The sequence below is a fragment of the Chelmon rostratus genome, chromosome 21 (assembly GCF_017976325.1).
Source record: "Chelmon rostratus isolate fCheRos1 chromosome 21, fCheRos1.pri, whole genome shotgun sequence".
Taxonomy (NCBI): domain Eukaryota; kingdom Metazoa; phylum Chordata; class Actinopteri; order Chaetodontiformes; family Chaetodontidae; genus Chelmon; species Chelmon rostratus.
In genome coordinates, this window is record NC_055678.1 from 19,303,904 (window position 1) to 19,317,322 (window position 13,419).

The 13,419-nt window shown below is 41.5% G+C and overlaps 1 protein-coding gene across 4 annotated transcripts in view; it reads right to left on the bottom strand.

Moving 5' to 3' along the window:
* Positions 1-480: 480 nt before the first annotated feature.
* Positions 481-13,419, bottom strand: part of tmem94 (transmembrane protein 94) — a 36,176-nt gene continuing 23,237 nt past the window's right edge. For all 4 annotated transcript variants that reach the window (XM_041962527.1, XM_041962526.1, XM_041962525.1 and 1 more), the window contains 17 exons: positions 12,800-12,973; positions 12,500-12,602; positions 12,188-12,396; positions 11,920-12,101; positions 11,035-11,167; positions 10,313-10,428; positions 9,860-9,959; positions 9,515-9,623; positions 8,359-8,548; positions 8,193-8,270; positions 8,013-8,098; positions 7,829-7,910; positions 6,749-6,912; positions 6,477-6,571; positions 6,295-6,388; positions 4,751-4,921; positions 481-4,409 (listed from right to left, as the gene is read on the bottom strand). In XM_041962527.1, the coding sequence (XP_041818461.1) occupies positions 4,337-4,409; positions 4,751-4,921; positions 6,295-6,388; positions 6,477-6,571; positions 6,749-6,912; positions 7,829-7,910; positions 8,013-8,098; positions 8,193-8,270; positions 8,359-8,548; positions 9,515-9,623; positions 9,860-9,959; positions 10,313-10,428; positions 11,035-11,167; positions 11,920-12,101; positions 12,188-12,396; positions 12,500-12,602; positions 12,800-12,973 (2,159 nt within the window). In that variant the 3' untranslated portion in view covers positions 481-4,336. The remainder of the gene's footprint in view (positions 4,410-4,750; positions 4,922-6,294; positions 6,389-6,476; positions 6,572-6,748; positions 6,913-7,828; positions 7,911-8,012; positions 8,099-8,192; positions 8,271-8,358; positions 8,549-9,514; positions 9,624-9,859; positions 9,960-10,312; positions 10,429-11,034; positions 11,168-11,919; positions 12,102-12,187; positions 12,397-12,499; positions 12,603-12,799; positions 12,974-13,419) is intronic.

The following is a 13,419-nucleotide window of genomic DNA, read 5'->3' on the forward strand; positions in this document are numbered from 1 at the left end:
GCACAAAGGGAAAAAAAACAACGGTCATAATGTATGCAGCAGAGGCCGAGGTATCCTCATTTCTTGTCTCTAATATGGTTCAAGCTCCAAAAACCCTCAATACTAATAGACTCCCTCTCCTCCAGAGCCACATGTGATGTTTTCTTAGACTGAGTATGAAAAATAAAATCAACATGTGCGTAAAGCTGGTGGAGTGTCTCTTTAAAAGCAATTCACTGAAAAAGATCATTTTAAAATCATACACTAATTGAGGGAGAACAAAACATAACTTACTCAAAGTACAACTGTGAACTGCACACAGGAAGTCTGGAGGTCAGATATAAAAAGAACTGAAACCAGAACTGTGTGTGTGTGATGAAAACACAAATGTGTCCCTTGGTTACGCAGATGATAAATGTATTTTTCCTCTCTTCCACCATACTCATCTTCTTGTTTCTTACTGCAATGAATCTTTGTGTGAAACAACATTTTAACACAATCTCATAAATAAGAGCATATTTATTAACATGACATAATCAATACACAAACAAATTTGTCAAAAGGCCAGAACATTGACGCTTTAAAAAATACAAAATATACATTTATGTATCTTGTGAACAACTATATCATAGTCCATCAACACCAGCTCCCACCCAACAAATCACCTGGCAGAGGCGTCAGCTGACAGCATGTGTGTGATAATGTCATCAAAATGCCCGGCAGCATCTCTGCAGGTCGTACCAAGGCCCGGTGACGTGCAGTATGAAGTCCACGCTTGATCGAGTCTGTTTGTGTTGTGAACAGTTGAACTATACATAACATGTACATTGAACAAGACAGAGCATTCACTGGATCTTATTCATGCAGCATAGTCCATGTTTGTCGTGATACTAGAAAACAGTAAAGTATAAAACAGGGCCAACGAAAAAATAATATCCCAATTGTCTTCTTTCATTGTAATGTTTGTCTTCAAGCCATTTTCAGTAGTTTCATGGTGATTATTCTGTCCATCCAGAAAGCGATCACGAGAACTTTAGTGCCGTCAAACCAGAGAACAGCATTGTGCTTTTGCACTTCTTTGCTCGCACCTCTTCACATACAGCCCCATTTCAAATGTGGAACTTAAAAGAGCATTTATAGCTGTGAACTAAAACAGGCACACATACAGTAAAAAAGCGAGTACAGGTTAAACAGGGCTGTAGCCAGGACATTAAAGATACTGAGGTCAAGGGTCCAAGCCCCCCAGCCTCACCACAAAAAAAAGTCTGTAAAATGTTGCAATTAGTTGAATTTTTCCTATTTTAACTATTCAGTTAACTGCTAACATGCATTCGTCAATAAAATACATGTTGAAAAGAGCATTTAGATTTTGGTTTTAAAACCTCCACGTTACCTGAAGAAAAAAAAATCTGCTGTGGAAATGTTCAATTATTTATTCATTTAGTTACTGCGGACATGAAACCAGACAAATTTAAATATACTGAGTCTGGAATCAGCCTGTGAAAAAGCCTCCAAATTCCCTGAAAAATGAGACCAGCACCTCAGCGTCCTCGATGGTGGCTGCAGCCCTGAAGTTAAACCCCAGATGCCATGTTTGATGCCACCTTTAGATTAAGACTACAAGTGGACAAGAGCCAAGATCCAGTTCCAATCGGTTTGTGGCCATTTTAATGACTGCATATTTGTTTAGATTGGGGGTGGGCGATATGGATAAAATCCTCTACCACAATTATTTCTTTCAGAAGAAAGAGGAAAAGACATGCAATATTTAAATGTGACTTGATTCCCACATAAATAAACTTTAAAAAAAAAAGAACAAATATAGAGATTTAATATATTTTCTAGAAAATAAAATTAGAAGTTGACTCGGGGCCCTACGGCTCTTTTATTCCCCGGGACCTCCTGACACTTCATATTTGTATAAAGACATAAAAGCATGAATTTACTTCTGAAGTAACGGTTATATGCAGTAGCAATATTAATCATGTCCATCAGAGATAATGACAGCACCACACAGAAAGCTGGTCTGATTGGAAAAGACCATCAGTAATACAGACGTCTGCTGCTGATGCTGCACATTAACTGTCGGAACTGAAAGGCCAGAACACAACACGCCAATGGGGAAACTTCAAGATGATCTCTGAAATATGCTGTTCATCAGATCAAATATGAAATCTGGGGTAATCCTGACAAATCTGATGATTGAAATCTACTTATCTATTCACTCTTGAAACTAAACAGTATCCTGAGCTCCTGTCTGTTGAGGTGCTGAGAGCTGAAACAGGCAGACAGACTGAGGAGGAAGGCAACTGAATGATACGAAGCACCTTTCAGAAGACTCTGGTGTGTCAGCATACCAGAATAAACATCATATATTCAGTAAATCCATCGCTTACAGACGGACTTGCTAAGATCACAGCACAGCCAGCTGCATGGGTTCAAAGTAGCATGCCGGCACATTCCTCAGTTAGATCAATGTGTATACAGTGTATATCTAAAAGTGAGTACGTGTGTATAAAAGCCAATTCAATCCTTAATCTTCATCCCTTATTGTGTTCCAACAGTCAGACCTCGGCTTAGCTCAGGAGTTGAGTAACAACAAATAACGTTTGTTGCAGAGTACAATAATAGAGAACTTTGTCTTGCAGGCTACCACAGTGAAGATTAAAATGTGGCTCAGAGGCTGAACAACAGAACGGTTCAGAGAGAAAGCTCAGAGAAGCTTCTTTGTCACATTTTTTCCGAGGTAGTGTTCCACTCTATTCTGTAGAGGTCAAGCAATGACTAAACACTTTGTTACATATGGAGCCCAAAAGTTGTCAATATTAAACAAATAAAATATACATGGAGAAGTAAATTATCATATGAATACATTATGTAGAATATAGAAATTAAGCAAGAATTTGTGAAATAATAAAAAAATCGAATTGATTATTTCATTATTTTCATTGGAGATTATTATTATTATTATTATTATTGTTCCAAAAAATGTAATCTAAAGTTTGTTTTAAGTCCATGATGGCATTTTTTTCCCCAATAACATTTTTATTTTATAATGTTGTTGACACCAGCCTCTCACCTTTAATGTATCCCCGGCCTCTCTTAAGATCAACAGCTGCTACCAAATTTAGTCAATTAGCTCCTGTTAGCTAATTGACAATGACAATGTCAAAGTAAGTCTGAATCAACCGCCTAGAAGCTGCTGCTATACACACTATACACTGACAAAGCAACTAAGCTATTTTTTAGCTTTGAAGCCTTAATAAAGCTGCTAGTGCTACCTACGTAGCTGTCTTTTGAGCGCAGATTGTTTATCAGCAATTAAGTTGAGAGACCGTGTTAGCACTGCTAGCTATCTCCTGTTGATTTGAGCGACCATAAAGAAAGACCCTCTTTTGTTCTTCAGAGAATCAAAAGGCAGCTGAGGTAACTCAGTCAGCTAACGTTAGCTGCTGCCGTTAACACTGTACTTTGATGAATAGCTACGTAGCTAAACAGCTGATTCAGAATTATTTTGATTTTAAGAGTTGTTGAGCATAAAAGCGTTAGACAGAGGGGGCATGTGATTGGCTGAAAGGTGGGAGGGCGGGGGCAGCATCACTGTGATGAAATGTGGCATTGTTATGAATGTAAGCGTTACCAGGAAAATGCCATCATGAGAGAAAAACAGACTTAATCATTTCTTATTTATTTATTCATCATGATCTATTTCATTATGACTTATTTATTTATCTAATATTGGACTCCATAGTTAGAGACTACCTTTTCTTTTCTATGTGTTATTCTTTTTAACGAAGACACACTGATGTTACGTTCAACTGAATGAAGGCTGGACTGGCGTAATGATATGACACAATTGTTTCTCATCGATGACACTGAAATGAACTTCACAGAAACATCCTTTGAAATTGAAGCAGTGTTTAGCGGACTGGGGACTGGAGCATTCCTGGTGATGAGAGCGACCATGCACAAGTCTCTCAGAGATGGAGAACAGACGTGATAGTGAGAAAGCATAAACTTCTTCAGAAAACATTCCTCATGCCTTTTAAGCTAAAACCAGACAATAAAAAGTTGCCTATTTTTGGCTCGTGTCTATTCAATGGAAATCAATGCTTTGGATTTTTCCTTTTCCTGCCCTTCAGATAACCGATATAATATCAACTGTTTTAAGAAAACAGACACAGGATTTTAAACATTTAAGTCATAAAGCCCCCACCATGACATCTGGTTGATATCTACTCCACTTGATGGTTGCAGCGCTGTTGGGCTGAAGTGTTAACGGAGGGTTCTACAGTGTTTGCACTCTGCCCTTCCTCGGTTTCCAGGACTGACTGACTGGTTCCCAGTACTGCCAGAATCAGAATGGAGAGTTCATCCCCAGCTTCGTTTCAAACTGCAGCTTCTGCCTCTTCTGGTAGCGAACTCGTACCCTGAAATGGACAGAAAAGATCAAGTCTGAGCTCATGATTAAGACAAGGTTATAATCTTCACGACACGCCCCTGTTCTGCATGAGAGAAAGCCAAAGACTGAGCAGATCATAAAATAATCCTCAATAATCCGAACTGGTCCCAGCTGCTTTTCCTACAAAACAAATCTGTGATGTCTCCTTTCCTGCTTCTTTCTGCCATCTGTTGCTCAAGAATCTCCCTTGCTTCCAAGTCATTGTATTGATGGGTTCAACGCATTCGCAGTATTCCTTTTTTAATTCTTTTCCAGCATGTTTCATCCATCTAAAACTGCTCTGTTTGTCGTTTGTGTCTGGTTTCATACCGTATCTCGTGTAGCTTCACGACTTCGTTGACCACCACCACGAGCAGCGGGGACAGGGAGACCAGCAGCCAGGACAGCAAGGGTATGTCGCCCAGGTTAAAGGTCAGGAGGCTGCCCTGGTGACGCCATAACTGGTAATCCACCGTGGCCTGAACAACCTGACTGAGCAGACTGGAGGAGAGAAGAGAGTACGGGTAAATAATGTGATAGGGAATGTATCTGGAAAAGATTCAGTAAACTTCAGTGACCGAGTTGTGGTGTTAAATAACGGCCAGAAAAGTGATTCTGCAGAACATTATGATGTCACAGTGAAGTTGACCTTTGACCTTTTGGATATAAAATGTCATAACCTCATCATTTTATCCTGTTGTTGTTGGAAATTTTGTCATAATTAGCACATTAATTCTTGAGTTATGGCCAAAAACGTGTTTTGTGAGGTCACGGTGACCTTCGACCCCCAAAATCTACTCAGTCCATCCATGAGTCCAGGTGGATGTTTGTGCCAGAAGTAATGAAAATCCCACCAGGCGTTCCTGAGATATCACATTCACGACAGATGGACAGACAGATGTCCCTAAACATAATGAACACTACAGCATGTAATCAAACTATGAGACTAGATTTTGGAAAATTTCATGGTGACAATCATTTTCTTCTCTGTTTCGACAACTGTGAGGCAATCAATAGAATTATGCAGTTTGCGTTACAAAGTAATCTGGCGGGAATGTCAACTGCACATATTTGTCTGGCAAACACAGTGTGTTGACACGATACTGCAGTGAGCTGCAGAAAAAGTTGAGCCGGGTTCAGGTTTTTTGTTGGAGCTCTCTGTGTCAGCATCACCTGGAATGAGGAGGCTGCACATTCGTAGCCGTGCATTAAGCGCTTCCAGGGTGCTCCAGCTGCGGAGCAAGGGCTGAAGGGACACCATGTGGAGACCACAAGATGCCAGTAGAGACACAGTTGACAGTAAATACGACGTGAAGCGAGTTAAATAAAGGTTCAGTTATCTTATTTATGTAGCTCCCAAAACTTAGATAGGCTAGAAGTGCTAAAAAAAAAAGCATCCCATAATGCATTTCATCTTCATCAGCAATTTGTGACGTATTTCATCAGTCTTGAGAGCTATGGCATCATCTTAAAACGTGCTCGTCTCACATCGGCTTTAAATCTTATCGTATCTTATTTTAAAGGGAGAAGCATGCAAACGTCACACCTGGTCTTTAAGGGATATTCACACACGCAAATGTTGTATCTGGTCTTAATGGGTTGAAACCTGTTATAGTTATCTACAGCAGGACTGCTGTTAACCCTGTATATCATGCATAAACACAGCTTTAAGTAAATAAGAGGTGTGTAATACAACAGAGCTGGAGACAGCTGGGCTTTTCTGATTGGTAACCAGTGGGAAGATGTTATGGTTTTAGCTCCTTGAGTGATTTGTATCATCTCAATGATATGATATATAAGCACAGATTAATTGTACATGTATGGAGCATCACGGAGCTTCAGACAGCAATTATCCAAAGGAGATGATGACTTACACCACAGGTACAGTGAGACACCACCAGGTATTGCTGAAGGGACTCTTTCTCCACAGAGGCTGAGAGCGGTGGACATAGCTGAGGGAGATCACCACTGAGAAAACAAAAGGAAGGGGCTGGTTTAAAACAATGATAAAAAACACAGAGCACGGTTTATGTGTCTATGTGTGAGTGAATCCTACCTGTGTGTAAGGCGAGGAAACCTGCCATGACCTTCTGAGTCAGCAGCAGGCCGTTTGACAGCTCACCGAACCAGTGAGGCGCGTCGTCTGAAGAGCTACACACAAAACCATTCATCATAGGATGAATACAAAAATAGATGAATATAATCTGTATTTTCGCCACCACAAAATGAACTGCAATACCTTCAAATTACTGTAAACAAATAAGCTTATGAATGAAACACCTGGCGGCCTTACGGCAGCGGCACCGTCAGAGGCAGTGCATCTCCTACCTGGCTGTGAGTATATGAAGGCTGGGGGCAGTGTTGTTGTCAGCTAAGGTGAAGTTGCTGCTTCTGAGGCAGACCTCCTGCAGGGTGAACCCAAAGGCCAACAGGTAGGCACACACCGTCAGGCCAAACTTCAACAGGAAACAGCCAAGGAAGTAGTTCTGCGTCTGGTCAAAGAAGATGACATGATGAGAGCGTGAGACTCATCGAACAAATTCCTTGTTGTCCTTCCCATCAACATTACTCCTCCTCTACTGATGAAGCGATAGATTTTAATACTGCTAATCAGCTGCAATTTACACTGAGTGTTGTTGCATTATTGTAATTGCAAATTATCCGAGCTAAAGACATTTTTCCCAGCAGACTGTTTGACTTGTCACAGCTGAAAAAGCATGCGTTACTAATAGCATTAATGACAACTCTGTTCCATTAGGTGTCACACATCATTTTGCAACCATCATAAAGGCTTAGCAGCCTAATTATTAGGCCCCCCTTAACAGTCAAATGCAATCCAAAACAAAAGCTCTGCCACAATTTCTACCTTTACAAAGCGTCTGCTTTCTTTTTCGACACTGTCACAGCGGTGTTAAATCCACTATATGCATTTTATTAAGGCTGCAGTTAGAGCTGGTGTTGTACTGGATTGTATTAGGTTTTATCTGATTTATGTAAATGTGGTGGACAAAACACTAGAAACACCCAGTAACAGTGCAAAGAAACGCACACTATTTCAAATGTGGTGGTAGTGAATGATACTGTTAAGAATAGTTGAGGGAAAATTGTGCTGATAAATTAATTATCATATTGCAATAAATTATTATTAAAGCATAAGAAGTTGTACAGTAGACAAAGAAAAACCAAAAAGAGCAAATAGACAACATGAAAAAAAGCATTCTTCTGAACTATTTTTGTGCTTTATCCGGTTGGAAGAAGTTTCCAATTTCACCATACAGCATGTAGAGTATAACACACTGGTTAATAGTATGTATGTAAGCTTCTCTAAGCATTAGCAGTGCTCATCCAGAAACAAAAGCTTATAGATCAGCACTAGATTTGAAAGACTTGACTGATGTGTGATCCTACCTTCCTTGGAATTGCATCTAGGTTCTTCCCTGTGGCAACTGTCATGACTGAACTGTCTGGCGGCTTCCCCAAAAGTGACACACTGTCGACACAACACGAACGAACCGTTAGAATGACACACCGCGCACAAACCCACAGTGCTATTTTAGAGTAGTTTAATGTGTGTGAGTATGTGTGTCCGTACCTTAGCAGTGGGCAGCTGAAGCAGGACAGCCAGAGGATGTCAGTGGTGTTCATAGGAGGAGGAAGCTGAGCTAGACAGGCTAAGAACTGCAGACAAAAAAACAGTGCACTTTATTTATCTGTTCAATATCATAAAAAACGTGAATCATCAAAAGTGTACACACGAGGACTCCACTCTCACCTGGATGATGACCAGACTGAGCTGACACTGCAGCAGGAAAAGGAAGCACTTGCGGATGCCGTAGGTTGTGTGTCGAGCCTGAAACAGGTTCAACCAAAGGCAGGTTAGTTAAGAAATGTGCTGCCCTCTCTTACCGAGTGTGTGCGAGGACTCGTGTGTGTCCTACCTGCTCTATGAGCTTCACCATGCTGACGCTCTCTCCCTGGTGGAAGGTGACAGAACAGCCCAGAGTGTTGAGCTGTCCGGAGAGCCTCAGAGGAGAAAGACCTTCGGCGTCTCCGTTAAACCCTCCTCCGGTGGCGTAGCCAAATGTCTCCCACGAACACTGGGACGGGTACAGAGGGTCCAGAGCAATGCTGCGCAAGGAGGAGACTGAAGCTCACATATGGACCAATCAGGATTATACTATCCTGATACAGAGAGTTGTTTCTGTTTGATTACATAAATATTTTATGATCAATCAACACTGCTAACAACACCCTAACCCTATGGGAAGGCTTTAAAGGGTCTGTAACAAGAAGACACTGTCTCTCTTTCCTCCAGTAGTATCTAGTCATGCAGATAGTTTTGGTCTTAAAGCATAAAATAAACACAATAAAAACGCTGGTTAAAAGAAATAAACGTGGAATTAGCAGTGATTATTGCTACAAGCCTGAGATACTAAACATTTGTTAATTCACTAACTTGCACTTTTAAGTTGGTACTTCCTCCTCAGCTTAACTGGCGAGAGTGGCTGAAGAGAGGGAGCAACAATTTGCACGAACAAAGCAGTGAAATAAAACGTTATCTTCTGATTGTTTCGCAGCAGCTAAAGCACAAAACATTGACATATTTTGTGTGAATTCAGCCAAAGCGCACGCTTCATCTGGTCTGCTGTGTGTGGCCAGATCTCTGCTCTGCGAGTGTGTGTGTGTGGTCACAGTAGTTCAGCCGCATCCTTAGTGAGACACACAGAGCTGCAGCTCTCAGTCGTCAAGAGCAGAGAAACATTAAGGGGGCTAGAGGGTTTACATGTAGCAGCGTCAACATGCAGAAACATACATCAGGTCACATGGCGAAAAGATTTTTTTGCTATCACTGCTGTCTGTAACAACATGATTATCTCAAAACCTGAATAAATACAACTAAAACTATCTGCATGGTTAAATACCATGAGAGGAAGTTGAGAAAATAATTAATATTATCATGAGTTTTAATGGAGTTTTGGTTTTTCGTAGCCTTTCCCAAATGTTAAAAATCCAAATTTAGTTAATGTTTTGTGATCAAATCAAGATCAACAATTAATATTCAAAAAATGATGTCCTCTTGTAATGTGCGTATACCTGACGTCACTCTGTAGGAACAGACGGCTGTTGCGGAAATTGGCGGAGCTTCCCAGACAGCATGTAACCTCCCTGTTCTCCTGCATGATCTTCATCATCTCACACATGGCTGTGAAGAAAAAAAAAACACTCTAAGCATCAATATTACTCTAAGAAAAAGACTGAGTACATCTAGGACAGAGGCAGTAACTCAGATCATCATTTCTGTCAGGAAATAGGCCTTACTGGTTGTTTCCTGTGACTCTCCTCATTAGAATCAACCTCACTCTTGAGGGGCAGATGGACACAATGAGGAAAGAGGGAACAAAAAGCAGACAAAAGAAGTAAGACAGAAGGAAGACTCACTGTCAGGGGTGCAGTCAGTGAAGAGTGGCACCAACAGAGGCACATTATCAATGTTCTTCAAATGAGGACGAACCTGGTGGATACCACGAGGTAGCTTGGCCTGAGACAGAGCAGGGCCAGACAACCACAAACAGCAAAAGAGACAGAATCAACCATAGTTTCAGACAAAACTGAACTAATTCAAGGTCTATATAAAACAAAATTCTAGCAGTACATACAAATAATCCACTAAGAAAGCAAACGCACAGACAAAGCATAGGCAGGAATAAAATTTGACAAACTTCAAACAAAAACTGAGCAGCAAAAGCAACACAAAATCTGCTGGTTCAGAAAGCAACGGACGGGGTGGTGAGTCAGTGTTGTACTAGTGAAAGTAAAATAAACACTAATAGTTCCTGCATTGCAGGGACAACTGATCAGTGGCTTCATTGGTTTTAATAAAGGTATTGTTACCCTGTTGCAGTCCTCCAGGAAGCTGGGCACATCGCTGTCTGTGGGCTGGAAACTGGCCAGGTCAGAGTGGGCTTCCTCCTCCGGCAGCAGTGGACCTTCTGCTTCGTCCCGGGAATCTGTGTCACACATGAAGACAGCTGTCTAAAGTTTGAGACACTCTCTATGACTCAAACAGAAAAAGTTTTCACAGATTCAGACTTAACGCTAGATTTAAGGAGCATGTGTTTGGCATCGATCTGAATTTGAAGAACGAATATCTGATTTGAAGTCTTAACAAACAAGGACGTTTTTTTTTGGCTTTTAATTGTCGCTCTAGCCTCAGTTCACATTTAATTTGATGAACAGGGCAATGGCATGATTACAAGCTGTAATGCACATAATACTTTTGTATTAATATGCACTTGGTTCTCCAGAGATTTAGCATCATACTCCTGTAACACTGTCAGACTCACGATGATCAGTCTAAGCTGCTCCTGCAGAACAACAGATCATCATTCTTCTTGCTTGTCAAAACCTGCCACCTACATTACCCACAATGCAACTGGATCGCGAGTCTCACATGCGGGTGTGTTAGTCCAGCTACTGTAGCCTGAAGCCTGTAGCTTAATCAGAGATGAGGAGGAAGCTTCAGAGATCTGGTAAGCTCACTTCTTTCATTTACTGTAACTGGGGAAGCACAAAGCTAATATTAACCAGAGTTTGTTGAGACGCAGGTTTGGTACCTTGGTTCAGGTCTTCGTGCAGGGAGCCCTGACTGGGGCTGGATGGAGCTCCATCACAGGGACTGTCTCCATTTGGAGTCAAAGAGATGTGACAGTTCCAGCCTGTCTCTAAACCCATCTTCTCTGCGAAAACCTGCACAGACACAAAGCCAGTCACATAAACAAGTACCCACACTTTTTCTGATGTGTCATACACTGCCTGTGATATTTTCTATAGATTTTCCAACACATATCTTGTATTTTTTTGTACATGTTCTTCATGCATGTTTATCATTAATTGCCTTATATGTGCTACTGACAATTTCACACTACTTCCGAGGAGTTGCAGTTGAGTTGAAGATACGCAGTTCTACTGCTCAGAATCATTGTAGCTTTACTTAAAAATAAATATAAGAATGTGCTGTGACTGGGACTGCGGAGTGGAGACAACTGCATGCTGGGAAATTCACATTTATTGCGGAAGAAACGTGTTGCCAGCATAGACACAGATACCCCTCTTACACCTTTTATTAGAATATGATCTGTATCAGACACGTTATCCAGGTAAGGAAAAGGACATGTTAATGCAAGGTGTAAATGCTTTGCGATTGTTATGTGATCGGATCTGCCAGGCTGCTGGAGGTAGTCTGGCTCACATTGTGGATAATGAGAATGCATTAAATATATACAATGTGTAAATGAAAAGGCAAGATTGGATCGCTTATTACCCTGCTAACATACCTAGATATAGATCGCATATTAGACCAGGTGTAAATGGCTTGAGAGAGACAACAGATTAAGGGCCCACTTCATGTCCTGAGAACGGAGCATCATTCCTACCTACCTATCATTTTGGATAACCAACTACTTACAATCAAATGTGCAAACGAGCTTGTGTGTGTTCACCTTGCTGCGAAGCTCATCCTCCATGGAAAAGTAAACAAACCGGATACAAGCGGTGACCAGAGCATCAATGAGCCGGACTGTGTCGAGCCTTGCCTGGTACTGGGATGATACCATGCCCATGAAGATCTGCCCGCTGAGGGCCTGAACACAGTCCTCACGCTCCACACCCTCACCTATACCCTCTGTGCAATGAAAGGAAAGTTGTATTATTATCAATATTGTTATCATAATTATTTTTTGTATTATTATTTTCATCAATCACTCGTACCGTCGGAGCTCCAGCTGTTCCTGCAGGAGTTGTGTTTGATGGGGGTGGTGGAGGGCAGCTCCACTCCGGAGAAGAGGCAGGGACCGGGGGCGAGCTCCACACACTTGCCATTCAGTTGGCTGGACAATGATACTTGCATGGGTTTGTAGGCAAACGCTGAGCAGTTGCCTGACAGACAGGCACGCTGGTAGAAATCCAAAACCTTCTTTCTGTAACAGAAAAAGGGACGAGTGAAAACAATATGGCCTGGAACTGAATATTGTCATCATTATCGCAGCAAAGTGAAAATGATCAATGTGACAGAGACTGTACCTGTCTGAGCCTGAGAGGGGATAGATATCTGTTCCATCCCAGAAGTCAGTGCAGGCCTCCAGGATGAGGTCGGCCGTGCCATGTGACAGCATCTGGACGTTATCTACAAGTGTCAGAGGTCATGAAAGACAGTCAGACGGTCAATAAATGAAATAAAAAAACAATTCTCTTTAAACTTACTCGGCTATTTGGGCAAAAGGAAGAGAAAGACGGACAATTAACACAGCTAAGTGCAACAAGTACATACAAGAAAAAAAAGAGTCCGTGCATATGATTGTTAAAGTGTGTGTGTGGACTCACTGGAGGAGGAGTCTCGTACGAACAGGGAGATAAGGTGGGAGATGGGAGGCTGGCGTTTGGTGAAGTAATGAAGACGACGGGAGGTGATCTCCTTGGTCTTCTCTCCAGACGGCAGCTGGTACAGAGCCAGGTGGTTCTCCTGTTTAAACAGCTCCCTGGCACCAGGAGTGAACCCTGATACACACACACGCACAGGCACACACACGCACACGCACACATGCGCACGCACACACACAGAAAAGCCAACAGTTGTTGTCAGATCTTAACAAGTCATTTAATGTAGTGCTAAAGTCTTTTACATCAATCCAGGAGCTTTGTTTGATTGAAATTAACATTAAGTCACAGAGCCAACCTGAGGTAACCTCGATGATGAAGGGCCTGATGAAGAAAGAGCCCCCACTGGTGAATAGTCTTCTTGAATTTGACATCATGTGTAAAAATGCTTTTTAATACAGCAGAATTCACAATTTAGTTGAGTTGATTTGCATATTTACACATTACATATTCACTGCTTACTGTTTACTATAATTATTATAGTTAGCTGTAGCAGAGACTCCACACTGATGCTAGCAGTGCACTTTTCCCTGGATCAGACATTCAGCCTAGGAAAGGACTTTCTT